This window comes from Salvia hispanica, chromosome 4, assembly GCF_023119035.1.
Source record: "Salvia hispanica cultivar TCC Black 2014 chromosome 4, UniMelb_Shisp_WGS_1.0, whole genome shotgun sequence".
Classification (NCBI taxonomy): domain Eukaryota; kingdom Viridiplantae; phylum Streptophyta; class Magnoliopsida; order Lamiales; family Lamiaceae; genus Salvia; species Salvia hispanica.
Window position 1 is genome coordinate 15,182,244 of NC_062968.1, and position 16,980 is coordinate 15,199,223.

The 16,980-nt window shown below is 35.6% G+C and overlaps 1 protein-coding gene across 1 annotated transcript; it reads left to right on the top strand.

The window, feature by feature from the left end:
- Window positions 1–13,981: 13,981 nt before the first annotated feature.
- Window positions 13,982–16,976, top strand: LOC125219695 (peptidyl-prolyl cis-trans isomerase CYP22). Its single transcript, XM_048121737.1, has 7 exons — window positions 13,982–14,222; window positions 14,646–14,669; window positions 15,366–15,453; window positions 15,869–15,961; window positions 16,385–16,417; window positions 16,610–16,666; window positions 16,788–16,976. The coding sequence occupies exons 1-7, from the start codon at window positions 14,053–14,055 to the stop codon at window positions 16,896–16,898; spliced, it is 576 nt and encodes a 191-aa protein (XP_047977694.1). The 5' UTR covers window positions 13,982–14,052; the 3' UTR covers window positions 16,899–16,976.
- Window positions 16,977–16,980: the final 4 nt, after the last annotated feature.

Consider the following 16,980-nt stretch of genomic DNA (forward strand, 5'->3'; position numbering starts at 1 on the left):
CTCAAGAAATCTAGCGAAGGGTCCTGGACGTTGTTCACCCGAGCCATCATATCTACCATAGTATTCTCCACCACGGTCAGATCTGACGTGATTGGCTTCAAATCTCCTAATATTTGTTTGTTTCCCCTTAATGCACTCAACACAGACTTGAAAGTCTGCCATATTGGGAATGGTAAGAATTCCATCTGACACAAGTCTTTCTATTCTCCGTTTGGAGATATGACCTAAACGTTTATGCCAAATTGTAGCAGAATTCTCACTTATTAATTTACGCTTTGTACCTCGTGAGTTCACATGCAGGGCTTCATTAAATGAAGTAATAGTATTAAGCAAATAAAGATTATCGCCATAAGAAAGAGAACCGGTGCCAACCAAAGTTGAATTTAGATAAAGACTAAATCTACTATTTCTAAATGAACAAGTATAACCGAATTTGTCCAATACAGAAATAGAAATTAAATTCCGTCTAAATGACGGTACAACAAATGTCTGTTCTAAATCCAAATAACAACCAGTTTTTAGTAATAATCTAAATGTGCCTATTGCCTCCACTTCAACTTGTTTGCCATCGCCCACATAGATGAATCTTTCAGCATCAATCGGCTTTCGGCACTGGAGGCAACCCTGCATGGACACACTTATGTGAGTAGTAGCACCAGAGTCTATCCACCAAGTATGTCCAGGTACAGAAGCTAAATTAACTTCTGAACAAACATAAGTGAAAAATGTACCCTTCTTCACGCGCCAAGCGTGATATTCTTCACAATCATTCTTCTTGTGTCCATCTTTCTTGCAAAAGAAGCAAACTGAAGCTGATTTTTCCTTCTTAAACTGTTTTGCAGATGGACCCACAACATTTCTGGAGGAATCAGGAAGAATCCTCTTCCCCTTAGCGAACTCGGAAAGAACCCTCTTTCCCTTGTCTCTTCCTCGTTTACCCCTATAGCTTGTTGCTAAGTGAGCACTTTCTGTCTTACTTTGCTTCAATCTCTCTTCCTCTTGAACACAATGAGAAATCAACTCATTCAATGTCCATTTATCCTTCACAGTATTGTAACTAACTTTGAAGTGATCAAATTGATGAGGAAGAGATATCATAACCAAATGCACTAGTTGATCATCACTGATCGTCAAATTAAGTGCCGTAAGCTTTGAAGCAGTGTTTGACATTTCCATAATGTGCTCCCTAATTTCCCCTCGGCCATTATACCTCATAGTCACAAGTTTATGCATCAATGAAGCCGTTTCGGCCTTTTCATTGCTTGCGAAATTCATATCAATGGCCTCGAGAAATTCCTTAGCAGTTGCTTCTTTCGGGACAGTACCGCGAAAGTTTTCAGGGATGGCATGTTGCATAATCATAAGACTCATGCGATTGGAGTGTTCCCACCTCTCAAAAGTCCGTTTATCCTCATCGGAACTTTCATCAGTAAGAGGGGCGGGTTGCTCCGTCCGAAGTGCATAGTCTAAATTTGCAATCCCCAAACCAATCAATACCTTGCTTCTCCATGATGCATAGGTATTGCCTTTTAGCACAGGAATGGAATTTAGAAAACCAATAGCAGATTCTTGAGCTAGCAAAGAACAAATATAACAAATAGGACAATAATTAGCTCACGTAAATAATAAGTAAATAAATTAAATAATGACAATTCCCATTTCAAGATGTCGGCACAACATTAAAATTTCATCTTTGGACAAAATAATTAACTTGCAAGTGACATCTTAATACGTAGTAATCAAATATAGATAATCATTTCCTGTCAAACAATAAGTCTTCCTTTGGGCCGACTTAGAGTCCACAATGACTTAAGGATAATCTCATATTATTACCACAAAGTACACAAGAAACACGGCCAAATAACAATCTTCCTTTGGGCCGATTAACTATTCGCATGTATTTCAAGTATACAAATATCCTATATATTCTAAATAAATTAATCTACACATTAGAGCTCACTTTGGCAAGGTAATGCTTCAATTAATTAAATTAAAATAATAGACAACATAAACTAAATCATTATTCAATTAATTACTTAACAACCAAAACAATTAAATTACTTTAATTGTTTTAAACTTAAAATTTTGGGCTATTTTGTAAAATGTAAATAAATAAGCCCAAAAGGAAAACATAAGTTGCTGTTTTCGATTGAAAAGAAACCAACGATTTAAGTCAATTATTAAATAATTGAGTTATAAAACTTAATAGCAACTGTCGGCTTTTGAAATGAATTTAAAAAAAATAAATAAACTTTTGTTGGCCAATTTAATTTTAGAAAACGACTAGTCACTTTCGATGCGAAACATCACAACTATTCAGCCCCAAGAAACTGAATCACAAAACACACAGACGCGTCGTTTCACAAAACAAGGCCAACGATTCACCGCCTCAACCGCTCCAACATCGCCGGAACTGCCGACTCTCCGTTCGTCGGAAAAACGGATGGCGGCCAGAATTAATTGTAAAAATAAATTTTGAAAAAAATGGGAATGCTCCGGCAAAATTTTTTTTTTTTTTTGACAGATTCAAACTTTGAGAAGAAGTGAAATCAAAACTCTATCAAAATTTTGTTCAGGCCCTTTCTCGAACACAAGGGATGCAGAAATTTAAGCAAACACAATGTATAAAACTTGAAAATTTTCCTTCCAAATTTTCCCACGTATTCCTTTTGGCGTTGGAAACCAGAAATTCAAGAAATTGAATACTACTGAAGTAGAGTCCAAAACCACAATTTAGTCTAGTAATATGAATTTTCAATCCATAAACCATTTACGTAATTGGTGCGTACGTAGACAATCAACAATTTGTTGAAAATCTTGTGAATGAATTCCAAAAGAAAATATCAAATTTTCGTTCAAAGTTTTTCATCAATAATTTGTAAAAGAAAATTTGTGTTCACATTAAAATTCACGGAGGAATTGACGAACAACACCAGTAAGTTAAACAACAAATCCCAAAATAATTTGAACACATAATTTTCATAAACGACTCCAACACAATGAAAACTCATATTAAATGAATTATCAATTCGTTCCAACATGTATTGGCTCTGATACCAATTGTTGGAATCAAATCAATGATTCACATAATTCATCACATAAATCACACATGTCGAATACGATTGATAAACATAAAGCGGAAGCGTACATGGAGTCGGATTCATGATGTTGTTGATGGTTCTGAAGTATGGAAATTAATCTTCCAAGTGACAACGCTCTCTCACAGATTCTCTGTAATCTGCAGAGTCTTGATATTACGTCTGGTCAATAGGAATGGGATTCTATTGACCTATTTATAGGTTGCACTTGGGGACCATAACCATTATTTAGAGAATAAGTCCCTAACTTTATTATAACTTTAATTTCACCCATAACAAAATTAAAGTTATTCAAAGTAGTATCTGCACAATAGTCCTCATACTTTTATAGATAATCGTTTGACCCTATAAATTATATAACCTTAGTAGATCACGTAATCGGGTCAATCAATAAATAGCCATAAATATTATACAATCTTTAGACTATTATGTTGGATCATATTAAAATGTTCCAACGTGCTAACTTAATACTCCTATGACATCACATTCCAAATTTATATGTTTATATATTTTTTCTTTTTCTTTATTAAGCTTTTACGAATATTCCAAAGTTAGGCGTTGCTAAAAATATTATATAGCTACCCTAAAATTATTTACACTTTTGTGACGCTTTAGTTTGCATTTATTTAAGGTCGGAAGCTTCCATTGATTTTAATTTTTGAAGAACCAAATCTAACTTTGAATTCAATGAGCCACATTCACCACTAGATATATCCAGTTGAATTCGAGAAGTTCAATAAATTTATAAAGTAAATGAGACAAATTTGACTTGAAGACTTTTATTTCAAGCGGGTCCATATGTTACTTGGATTTAGCATTCTCTTGCTATCTTCTTCGACTGTTTCAAGAGGCAACAAGATTGATGATCAACATGCGATGTCGTGTATATGCTATTGAAAACAACTATTTAGAATTTGGGATATTAATTATTTAATTAAATTATAAAATTGGGTTTAATTTCGGCCAATCTCACAATATTTGAAAATTTTATACTATTAAACTATTTCATTTCTTAATTGTCTCGTCTGTAAAATAAAAAAGATAGGAAAAATATAGAAAAAAAAATACTTGAATGAGATAACGTTGTTTTGAGCATCTTCAAAAATAGTACTTATCGTTTTGTACATAGATGACATAATTGAAAAAAATTAAAAATTCATAATTTAATAGTAGTATTTTATTTTCAAATGTTATTTGACTAATCAAAATTTTACAAAATTTCGTGATTAAATTACTATAATCACTTATAATTTTGTCATTTTGCTACGTTCAATAGCTTGTACGTAAGTTGTTATGAGAAATATACTTGAACGTTGAGCTTACAGAAGTGAGAAAATTGTGAGTTGATGAAAGATAGTTATAGTAATTTAAAGAGAGAGGAGAGATATTATATCTTCTTTTCATTCATAAATAATAGTCTCATTTGTGAATAATGCGAGTTTAAATACTCAATTGTTAAAGGGCGAGAGAATAAGAAAAAGTACAGTAAAGTAAGAGAGAAAGAGGAAATACGGTGATAAAAGTTTTATAAATAGAACCAGGACTAATTTTAGTAGATGGACTGAAATAAAAATTGAGACTATTTTTCATAAAATGGAAGAATGTAGGGAAATAATGAAACAAAGTTAACTATTTTTGTAAGTTAATTATTGTTTTTAAGATTAGTTTGTATAATCATATTAGATTGATTAATTAGTTTTACAATATATGAATCAATCAATGTGTACTTTATTGGATAGTAAAAGCTATCACTGTTATGCCTAGTTTTAAAGAGAGTGAGAAGTGAGAACTATGAATCAATATATGACTCAGATTCTAAGCTGAATTATTTAGTTCTAGAGATTTTTTATAATTTTATAATGAATTCTACTATGTAACTTTCATCGTCAATTTTGTAAGATCGGACATAAATGTTGGGAAAACAAATTAATTTACGATTTGAAGTATAGTTGATTGAACACACCTTATAAATCAATTGCAAGCATCTAACATTAGCTACATAATCACTAGTCTAAGCGAACTCATAATTTTCTAGTCAGAAAAAAAAAAGAGAAATTAAAGTTTCAGATGATCAAGTCATGATAGGTCCCTAACACGTCGGCCATCTCCGGCGAGAAAATCCTGGAGAATTGGGAGGCAAAGACATCATCGACAGCCCCCTGCAGGGAATCCGACGTGTCGGAATTAGAGAGAGAGGGCGGAGGGCGGTCAGGGAGCAGCGTGCCGTCGTGGTCGCAGTAGTCGAGGGCACCGCCGTCGGAATCCATGTAGGGGGCGATGTCGGAGTTTTTTCCGGTGAGCTGCTGCACCAGCGCCCGGAACCTGGAGGCGCTGGTCCTGACTTTCATGGGGCTGGAGATGTATACTACTTTGAGTGATTGGTTGCGCTTCTTCTTCTTGTGATCCATTTTGTGTTGTGTTGTATCGTGTGTTTGAGAGTAATGGGAGATGGCATATTTGTATGTATATGGCTTGTAAGTAAGGGTTGTTTCTTGGAAGGAAACTAAATATTTGAGGTGACAGGGGAAATATGAAGGTTGGAAGAAAAGACATACAAATATCATTTGATTGGATGTGCTAGGTTTTTTGCTAATTGACAAAACTTCCACAGTATTCGTTTGGTTGTTTATTTTTAGTGATATCACAATATTTGAAGATGCCGTTTTGAGTACTCCCTATCTCCTACGTTAGGAGTCTCGGTTGACCATTTTAGTCCGTCCACTTAGGAGTCTCGATTCATTTTTACCATAAATGGTCTTATTCTCCTCATATTTTATTATAAATCTAATATATAAAAATGAGTATCACATTTCACTATCTTTTTTCACCCACTTTTCTTTGTATTTCATAAAATCTGTGCCAAATTCAAATGGAACTCTTATAGGTGGATGGAGGGAGTACTACTTAAATAATGTTATTTTGTTTCTTGAGAGTGTTATCCATATAGAATGTTTCGGTTGTCATATTGACACTGATTTCACCAAAAATTTGACAAATAAGATAATTAAAAAAATATGAAAAAATATTAATTTAGTTGTTTTATTTCAAAAGTTACTAGATTGACCAGAAATTAAAGTTTTAAACCACAATCAGCGATACCACTCGAGAATGTTAGAATTTTACAAAGTTCCGTATTAAAATTAATTGGTGATAGTAAAAGTAACCATAAAAATAATTTACTGTATATAAGATTAGGAGTATTTGTTAGTACAATATTTGTATCATTGTTCAACATTATCAATAGTAAATATTTGAAAAGGTAAGAACAAGAGATGATTTGTCTCTTTGGTACAGGTCTAATACAATGAATTTGGAAATGGGACATATCTATTTTTTTATTTACTGAATTAGAAGTTATCATGTGATTTGGGTGCATGGAATGTTGCGTGGAATAATATTATGGCTGCTGGACTTGGGGCGGTTAAGCGGCCTTTTTTACTGATTGATAATTTAACGTCTCATTCTCATAAATTTGTCCAATTATTATTCGACAACTACGATTAAATAAATAAAAAATACAATGTGCTTTCCTCTTTTGTTTTCGGATGGATTGCTAGTATCCACTATATTGCGTAGCGCTGATAAAAAAAAAAAAAAAAACACGTGATTATTAGAGCATTTCATTCATTGTTTCACTTTATAAAGTGTAAACACACTTTGCAAATTGTTTCAGTATTATGTGACAAGGTAAATTGGTATAGTAGCTAATATCTTACTAACATGACTTCGCACAAATATATACGAAGTTAATAGGTTGGGACCTATAAAACCCCGATAATTTCAGGTTGAATTAGGGCACTAGCGGATCTAGGGGGGGCATGAGGGGGCGGTCGCCTCCTCCGTGCAACTAATTTCCTCTTATCCGGACGTAAAATTACCATGTCCGCCCCCTCCGTTTGCCCCAACGTCGCCCCGAAAATAAAAAAAATTGTCATTTTCGCTCTAGACGAACCTACTAATATATATTTTGCCCCCTCCGTTTATGAATCCTGGATCCGCCACTGAATTAGGGTTTGGCTTTATTTTGTTGGATCGATATTGAGTTGATCCGATGACGACCCAATCTACAGGATTTGTGAGTCCAAGTGTTCCTCAATTAAAGCCCACCTCATAATTTATTTTTTTAAAATAAGTTTATAATAAGAATTAAACGAACTCTTTTTGTTCGTGTAATAATACCATTTAATAATTAGGATCAGGCTTAAAGGCCAAAACCATACCTTGTGCTCATTTCAATACCCTCTCCCTATCTTAGAAATAGGGTTTTTTTACTCTCTTTATGTGTGCGCGACACTTTGTCTTCTCAGATCATCTTCTTTTATCTCTGGCTGGATTCTTCGTGAGATTTCATCTTCTTTTTGAGTGGCTCTTAGCGGTGGTAACATCTAGTTGCCTTTTACCATGCATATCGGCTCTGGTCTAAACTCATTGGTGTTCCAAGCTTTGATAAACTGAAGGAGCCCGAGTTCTCGAGAGAGTTGAGAATTTTCCTTCGTTTAATTGGTGATCCTTCGTGGTTTGTGTAAGTTGGTCGTATAGTGATAGAAACGATGGGCACAACTGGGTTTGATTACAGCAAATCCCACTAATTATGGAGCTAATTACAAAAGATAATTTGACAGAATATACACTAACAAATGGGCATATGATAAATAAGGAAGACAAATCACAAGGATATTGTCAAATCCTTCACTCCCCCTCAAGTTGGAGCATGAAGATTACGAATGCCCAGCTTGCCAGCAAGATAGCGAAAACGGGAAGCTCCTAAGGCTTTGGTGAACAAATCCGCAACTTGATGATCTGTGGAAATCTTTCGCGGCTCGATGTCTTTGGACTCAACCCGTTCTCGAACAAAATAACAATCCATCTCAACATGCTTTGTCCGCTCATGGAAAACGGGATTATTGGCAATGTGGCAAGCAGCTTGATTATCACAATGGAGTGGTGTCGCCCTTGTGTGTGTTGCTTCAATGTCCTTGAGCAACCACCGTAACCATAAGATTTCACTAACAGTGGTTGCCATGGATCTATATTCGGCCTCCGCGGAGGAGCGCGAGACAACAGATTGTTTCTTGGTGCGCCAAGATATAGGCGATCATCCCAAGGAAATGAAATAGCCTGTACATGAACGCCTTGTCATGGAGCAGCCCCCCCAATCAGCGTCACAATATGCTTCAAGCTGGAAGTCCTTATTTGCTGGAAGAAAAATTCCCTGCCCCGCTGTTGCTTTGAGGAATCGTAAAATGCGAACAGCGGCATCCATATGACTTTGACGTGGAGCTGTAATAAATTGGCTTAAATAATTCACCACAAACTGAATATCAGGTCTCGTAACTATCAAATAAAGAAGTCGACCAATTAATCTTTGATAACAGAGAGCATCCACCTGTGGGCTATTGTCTTCATTGCTCAAACGTAAATTTTGTTCCATGGGAAATTCGCTTGGACGACTACCCTGCAATCCGCTGTCTTCAAGAATGTCGAGTGTATACTTCCTCTGACTTAGAACAATCCCTTCAGCAGATCGTGCCACCTCAATCCCAAGGAAATATTTCAAAGGCCCCAAGTCTTTTATGCTAAACAACTTGTCCAGATACTCTTTCACGTCATCGATCTTGCGAGTATCATTTCCAACTAATATGACATCATCAACATATATGAGTGCAGCCACATAAACTCCATTTCTCTTGAAAATGAATAATGAATGATCAGCTCTTGATTGACGAAAGCCAATATCGACCAAGGCTCGGGTGAACTTATGGTACCAATTTCTCGAAGCTTGACGCAAACCATAAAGTGACTTTTGTAATTTGCAAACTCGGGTATCTTCTTCCTTTGCAAACCCTTGTGGAATCTTCATGTATACATCTTCCACTAGATCCATCCAATTGATGTATCACCCAATTTTTCTTGGAGGCAATGGCAAGTAGGCTTCTCATGGTGACAAGTTTTGCAACTGGTGCAAACGTCTCATGGAAATCTATCCCCTCAATTTGTTTGAATCCCTTCGCCACCAATCGCGCCTTGTAGCGCTCAATTTCTCCATTGGGTTTATATTTGATTTTGTAAACCCATTTTGAGTCAATAGCCTTCTTTGCAGGTGGTAATGATACTAATATCCATGTACCATTTTCTTCCAAGGCTTTTATTTCTTTTCTCATTGCCTCGCACCATCGTGAATCTTTTACGGCCTGATAAAAGAACTTTGGCTCATCATGAGAGGTGATGGCAGCGAGGTAAGCCTTATGACTATTAGAAAATCTATCATAAGAAACAAAATGTGCTAAAGGATATACCTCGGAGGTTTCTGAATTGGCGATGGGCTGCGAATGGTCAATGGACTTTGGCAAATCAGTGACATAGTTTTCAAGTCGTTTGGGCTGGTACTTGGTTCGTTCACTTTTCCGTGTGCCCTCAGTATCTCGCTGACTGTCACTTGCAACAACTTGGATCGGCTGATTTCTAATCTCTTCCATAGATGTGCTATCTACAGAGTTAGACCCATTTGAATCATCAATTGTACTCCTACCAACTCCATCCATTAATTCCTCATCTTCTTCTCATTCTATTTGTCTTTTCTTGTTAACATCACTGACAATGACACCTTCGGCCCCATATTTCTTGAAAGGAAGGATGTTTTCAACGAATTTAACATCACGGGATGTGAAAAATTTTCTTGTTTCAAGATCAAAAACTCGATAGCCCTTTTGAGAGTACGGATACCCAACAAAAATACAACGTCTCCCCCTTTCTCCAAACTTATCTCCCCCTTTCTTGTTATCTTTGGCATAAACTAAACAGCCAAATATACGAAGATGGTGGCAAGATGGTGTTTTTCCAAACAAAACTTCATAAGGTGTTTTGTGTTTTAGGACTTTAGAGGGCAACCGATTGATTATGTAAGTAGCCGTCAAGACACATTCCCCCCAAAACTCTATGGGTAACTCAGCTTCAAAACGTAATGCCCTGGCAATTTCTAGAATGTGCCTATGTTTTCTTTCGACTATCCCATTTTGTTGTGGAGTATCAGTACAAGATGTTTCAAGGATAATTCCATTATCTCTATAATAATCAATCATGCTTTTAGACTGAAATTCAACCCCATTATCTGATCTAATCCTTTTGACACATTTACCAAATTGTTTGTGCACCATATTACAAAAGGAGATCAAGAAATGACTCACATCAGACTTATATTTCATAAGGAACACCCACACACCTCTACTAAAATCATCTACTATAGTCAAAAAATAATGAGCACCTGAAAGCGAAGGAGTACGATAACCACCCCAAATGTCACAATGAATGAGTTCAAAACATGAAGTTGTTTGTATGCTACTGATAGGAAACGGAAGCCTAGTCAAGTTGGCTCTCAAACAAGAGTCACAATGTTCATTATTCTTTCCAAAACTACCAAAAGAACCGTCTAACTGCTGTATTTTTAAACTTGAAGTGTGCCCCAATCTCTTGTGCCAAGTTTTCGAGTCTACTTTGACTGAGAGAGCAGTACCTTTCTTGATAGTCGGTTCCAGCAGATAGAGACCATCGCAATGCCTACCCATCCCAATCAGATTCCTCGAAGGTAAGTCCTGCATAACACAAAAATCCGGAAAGAATGTGAGAGCACAATTCAAATTTCTTGTCAATTTGCTGACGGATAGCAGGTTGCACTTGAAGTCAGGTATATTCAAAACTTGGTTTAGTTTTAATCCATTGGGTAGATTTGCATTCCCAATGCTCTTGACTGGAACAGTTTCTCCGTTCGGAATCTTGACAGGTATTTCAGTTCCACAGCTTGTTTGGTTCTCAAGTAACATGCTATCACATGTTATATGTTCAGTTGCCCCTGAATCAATTATCCATGAGTTCAAATTATTTATCTTACCAGCCATGTTCGCGGATATGGGATTTTCTTCACGTGCTACCTGCGAGGTGTCTCCACTTTTGCTAAAATATTCCACAAGCTTGGAATATTGTTCAGTTGTTATCCCGGGAAGAGGGCTACTGCCTGCTGCCATGTGTGCTGATTTGTTGGCGCCTCTTAGTTTGTAGCGTGAATCCTCCTTCTTGCCACCGTTTCGTCCAGCCTTCTCCCCTTGTTTTGGATAGCCAACAATTTCATAACACTCTTCAACTGAGTGATAGAGCTTCCCACAATGTGTGCACTTCTTGGGCTCACGCCTATTTTCTTTAGGTGCCCCCCAATTCTTGTCATTAAGACGAGCAGCTTGAGTCTGAAAGGCTGCTGCCTCAACACTTGTTTTTCCAGTAGCATAAATCTGTTTTTGTCTCTCGTCTTCAGACACAAGATGAAAGGAGGCTCCAAGGGGAACCATTGGTTTCGTACTCAATATTTGAGTTTTCACCGTTCCGAAGCTTTCATCCAAACCCATCAAAAACTCATAGAGACGTTCCTTCTCCTTCATTGCTATAAGTTGCTTGTTAATATCACAAGTACATCCGCCACACTTGCACTTAGGAAGGGGTGATATTGCCTGAATTTCATCCCACAAGCCCTTGAGCTTCGTGTAATATGCTGAAACGGACATCTTTTCTTGTCGAGTGAGGGACAAGATATGTTTTAGTTCATACGCTCTAGGCGCACTTTCACTTCCAAACCGCTCCTGTAAATCTTCCCACACCTCACGGGCCGTCTTCGCATGTTTGACGCTGTTGCGAATTTCTTTGTCCATTGAACTATGCAACCAACCTCGAACCATTGCGTTGCATCGTTTCCACAATAATAACTCCGGTGAGCCTTCTTCTGGAATTGGGATCGATCCATCAACGAAGCCAAATTTATTTTTTGCAAAGAGGGCATTACTTATTTCATCAGCCCAATCTGTATAATTGCCATCACGGAGGAGATCACTCGTGAAAACAATATTGGGGTTATCGGAACCGGATATAAAAAATGGTGACATTACGTCGACCACGGCCGATCCATTTTTTCTTTCAGAGGTTTCTTCCCCTTTTGTCATGGTTTAAGACGATGGGAGAAGGAATAAAAAGGTATATCAGTGAATTGGATATAAGGATTATCAATATGCGGAAGCTGGTTGATCTTTAACCTGCTCTGGTGCCATGAAAGAAACGATGGGCACAACTGGGTTTGATTATATTTTCTCTCATATTTATGTGCTGAAAAGAGCACAAATATATACAACTCAATGCTACAGCAAATCCCACTAATTATGGAGCTAATTACAAAAGATAATTTGACAGAATATACACTAACAAATGGGCATATGATAAATAAGGAAGACAAATCACAAGGATATTGTCAAATCCTTCATATAGTAGCTTCTAGATTGTGGTCAGATTTAGAGTTTGGGGTCTTGTGTTACCTTTTGGGTAACGTTTTACTTGTGTCAAAGCTTAATAATTGTTTTATAATCACTTTGTCCCATGATAGGAATCCTATCTAACTTGGGCATGGGTTTTTTAAGAAATGTGAAAAAATTGAATTGAATAAGTTAGTGAAATATGAATTCTAATTAAATATATTAATTTTATATTTAAATATATTAATTTTATACTAATAAAGAGTGAACTATATATATCATTTGCACAAAAAATGAACTCGTTATTATAAAACTGATATAACCCTGATCTCTGCACAAAGAGTGAACTAGATATATCGTTTTGTGCAAATGGATAACCTTGATCTTTCTTTTTTACACAAAAATAATACTTGATCTTTGTTTTATTTTGTTTTTAGTACCTCGTGAAAAAAATAACCCTAAGTACCAAATATGTGATTTTTAGGCCATGAAGGGTATTTTTGAAAATTTAAATTAAATGGTATATCGAACATGTGATTTTTTTTCCTTCCTTTCTTCTTTCCTTTTTCTTCGGTTTCTTTTTCTTTTTCTTTATCTTCCTTTCTTTTCTTCTTTTTTTTTTTTTTACGTCAGTTTCTATTTCTTCTTTGTTCTATTTTCCATTTCTTTCTTCTTTTCTAGGGTGAAATAACGAGTTCGAAATAATGGAATATGTTTTCCGAAGCTAAAGATCGTATGAAGACGAAATCTTTTAATTTATCTTTATTTCTCCCATTACTAAGAGTTTTCTGGGAAAAGGAAACAAATGTCACAAAAAAGAAGGATACACGTAGCATTGTGTTCTATAAATAAATGTTTGAATAATGTGATTTAATATCACAATTTTTTCGTATAAAACCATGATCCATTATTATATCTACTAATGTTTAATTAATAATTTTTTATAAAAATGAAATTGTGATACACTGAACCATACTTTACTTATATTTTAAAAAATAAAAAAAATGCCTACAAATTGGGCACACCAATTAAATAACCGAAGAAATGAATTAGGGAAGAGAGAGAAAGGAATTAGGGGAGAAGAAGAGAATAAAAAAGTCAAGATTTTTATAATAGTTTCTTTGTCCGTTATTAGGAGTTATATTTGAGTTCGGCACGAGTTTTAAGAAATATTAAAAAAATGAATGAGAAAAGATAGTTGAATGTGAGATCCATTTTTATATATTACTCTTAATTTTAAAATAAAATGTGAGTGGAATGTGTTAGTGAAAGTGAGATGTAGCTTCATTTAATGGGGATGGACTTAAAATCCATCATCACTTATTGAAATTTGTTATAATTATAATATTATTTTATTGTATCGTGAGAGGTGGATGAGGAGTGAAGTAGGAAAAGTGGATGAGGAGATCCTTACCGGTAGTCTACATTGTAATAAAACTTACGTACACTAAAGCAACTTCGTGATATAAATTACAATTATCTCATAAATTTCCAAGTTTGACCATCCATTTTTATATCACAGGTAATTAATAAATTAATTTATATTCATTACACTTGATTTTATTTGATTCGAATGGAATCGGATTTTATAGCAATTGTTTTTTAGAAGAACACACATTAATTGTTTACTTTAACAGCCAAGGCGGAGCAGTAGAAGAAACTCTGATTTGATGGCAGCGGCGGGCGGCGGTGGAGGAGCGGGAGTGGAGTGGCACCAGCGCCCGCCAAACCCTAAAAACCCAATCGTATTCTTCGATGTCACCATTGGCAACATTCCTGCTGGCCGCATCAAGATGGAGCTCTTTGCTGATATTGCCCCCAAAACCGCCGAAAATTTCCGGTAATTTTTAACCTCATCATTTTTTAACTATCTCTGATTACATGATGGTTAAAGCTTATTCAACAGTTCAAATATCTCGAGATGATTTTGATGTTTTTTGAACTTGTAAAATAATTGAGCTTATGCTAGAATGATTGCACCATAGTTTAGTTAGGGAAGTTGAAAATTGGATTAAAATTGGAGCACGATAAGTTAGCAACTACTACTTGATGAATGTATTCAAGTTTGTTGAAGGGGTTTGGAAGACCATATGCATTTATTTTTTAGGTTATAAACTGTTTATTTATGTTATTAGTATACAAAGCTATGTAAGATGTTGGACAAGCTGGTGTTCCATTTCAATTTTCTTTACTGTCTTCAGTATTTTCTCTTATTTAAGTTGGTGTCCCTTTCTTACTAATGTTTGTTTTTCTTGTGTTTTAGGCAATTCTGCACGGGTGAGTACAGGTTCGTAACTCTATTTTCGTGCTAATATCATGAGTTTCTGACCTCTTTATTCTTGTACCATTCCAGAATGTTTAAATGTTTTGTCTTTGTATCCAACACTGTTAAATTTTAGGACCAATGAGGCTACAAAATTTATAGGGTTATTGTTTCCTCCTGGCAAGGAATCTGCAACTCTTTTATACTACATGCAAAAAGACTTTACAAAATGCGATTCGGATATTATATGCGAAGATCGGTTAAAAATCTCGAGTCGTGGTAGAGTTATGTTATTGTTATAAAACTGATCCTAAGCATTGAAATGCTAAATGTTGTAGAAGAACAATATTCGTCTTCGAAGAAGTCATATATTTTAGAGAGATTCCCTTGTATTACAAAAACTTTTGATGGGTGAAATGCACTTTTCAATGAATATTAGGCCTTCCACTATTTTGTACTCTAAATTACAGTGAAACTTTTCTAAGCCTTCTATCTGAGAGTGTGGAAGAGCCGTTGAAGTTGAATGCTGTAAATAATTTTGTAGTAAAAAAATAGCAGGAACAACTTGCTGCTGATACTCTGGTCAATTCTTCTGTGCACTGGATTATTTTTTGTTAAACTTTGACATTTTTTCCATTAATTTCAATGGCATCTTGTTCCAAAGTTGACAGTTATTCTCATTTAAATTTGGTCATGTTTCTTTGTTGGTTTCTTTTACAGGAAAGCTGGATTACCTGTCGGTTATAAGGGGTGTCAGTTCCATAGAGTAATCAAGGACTTCATGATACAAGCTGGTGATTTTCTTAAGGTGTCTCCTTTCTCTCATCCTATCCTGATCCCTTTAATATGCCGGTTTGAGTAAGCATTTGAACTATTAAGTTAATTGGAAAAACTAATCATAAGCCACCAGTCCCTTGACCATAACTTATGGACTGTTGTTTGAATCCATGTTTTTTGTGACTCTTGTATAAACTATACTATCTGGGTTCAGCCTATTCGCATACCAGACCTCAATCCAATCGATGAAACCACTTTGAACAACTGAAATGACTGTTTTTTGTTATAAAGTTCAAACACTTCAACCATTTAGTCCTTTTATAAATAGTTGAACACATGAATTACTATAAGCACTTTGATATCTAGCCTAATTAGAAGGGTCTTGTACATGCTTTGCACATGACTTGCATATTTATTGATCTAGTTTATATGTTCTTTCTTGGCAGGGTGATGGTAGTGGCTGTGTATCAATTTATGGAAGTAAACTTGATGATGAAAATTTTATAGCAAAACACACTGGCCCTGGCCTACTATCAATGGTATGATGCATTGCAGTATTTACTTTGTAAATTAAACTAATTTGTGGTTAAGGTAATGTTTTAAGTAAAAAAAAAAGCAGTGTTGTAAGAGAAAGGAACTGAAGTGTGACTTGGCAATTCTCTCTGCACTAAGTTTGTAGTATAACTTTTTACTTAACGTGTAAAACTGTAAATAGATTCTTTCTTTTGCCTCAGGAAGCAAGTCAATAGTATTTTTTAAATGAGATGATCTTAGTTGAATAATTTCTTGATGCCTCTGAGTTTGAATATTGGTGCTAAACCGTGTATCAAATAGTTGTATCATTGTCGTAATAAGATATTTTTATGATTTTATCACTTGAATTTGCCATTGTGGGAGATTTATCTGCAGAAATAAATTACTACTATCTTTACCTAAGTTGATTGTTCTATTGGTTTTGACAGGCAAATAGCGGGCCGAATACTAATGGCTGTCAGGTAAACATCTTATTTGACATGTTTATGTTTGGACAAACCATATCCAGTGATATTCTGTTCTCTCATGCAAAGTCGAACTGTAGGAATAATGTGGATGCTAAGGCCAAAAAAATGGTCACGTAGTTTTCCTAAAATGCGTACTTTCATTACTACTTCGACTTTTCTAATTGTGTACTGTCCTCATTATGTTAGTTCTTCATCACTTGTGCGAAGTGTGACTGGCTTGACAACAAACATGTAGTCTTCGGGGTATGTGTACTTTCATTGCTATTGTCTCATGATCTAGTTATTTATTCATTCTATCCTGCCAGCATTATTCATTAGTACAAGCTGTTGAATTATCTTGCTGAAAACCTTCATTCTGATGCAGCGTGTGATTGGCGATGGTCTTTTGACCGTGAGGAAGATTGAGAATGTAGCCACCGGACCCAACAACCGGCCTAAACTTGCTTGTGTCATTGCAGAATGTGGAGAAATGTAGAGTTTGATCTCTAACATTATTGTTAATTGATGTGGTAAATTTGGGGATATAAAACTGGTGGCAGACTGCTGTTTTTAACTGT

Bases quoted from the DNA above. Each gene is read 5' to 3' on its own strand.
- LOC125219695 (XM_048121737.1), top strand. From the start codon at position 14,053: ATGGCAGCGGCGGGCGGCGGTGGAGGAGCGGGAGTGGAGTGGCACCAG. The intron at 14,670-15,365 runs GTTCGTAACTCT...TTTCTTTTACAG, and splicing joins TTCTGCACGGGTGAGTACAG to GAAAGCTGGATTACCTGTCG. The intron at 16,418-16,609 runs GTAAACATCTTA...TCATTATGTTAG, and splicing joins CGAATACTAATGGCTGTCAG to TTCTTCATCACTTGTGCGAA.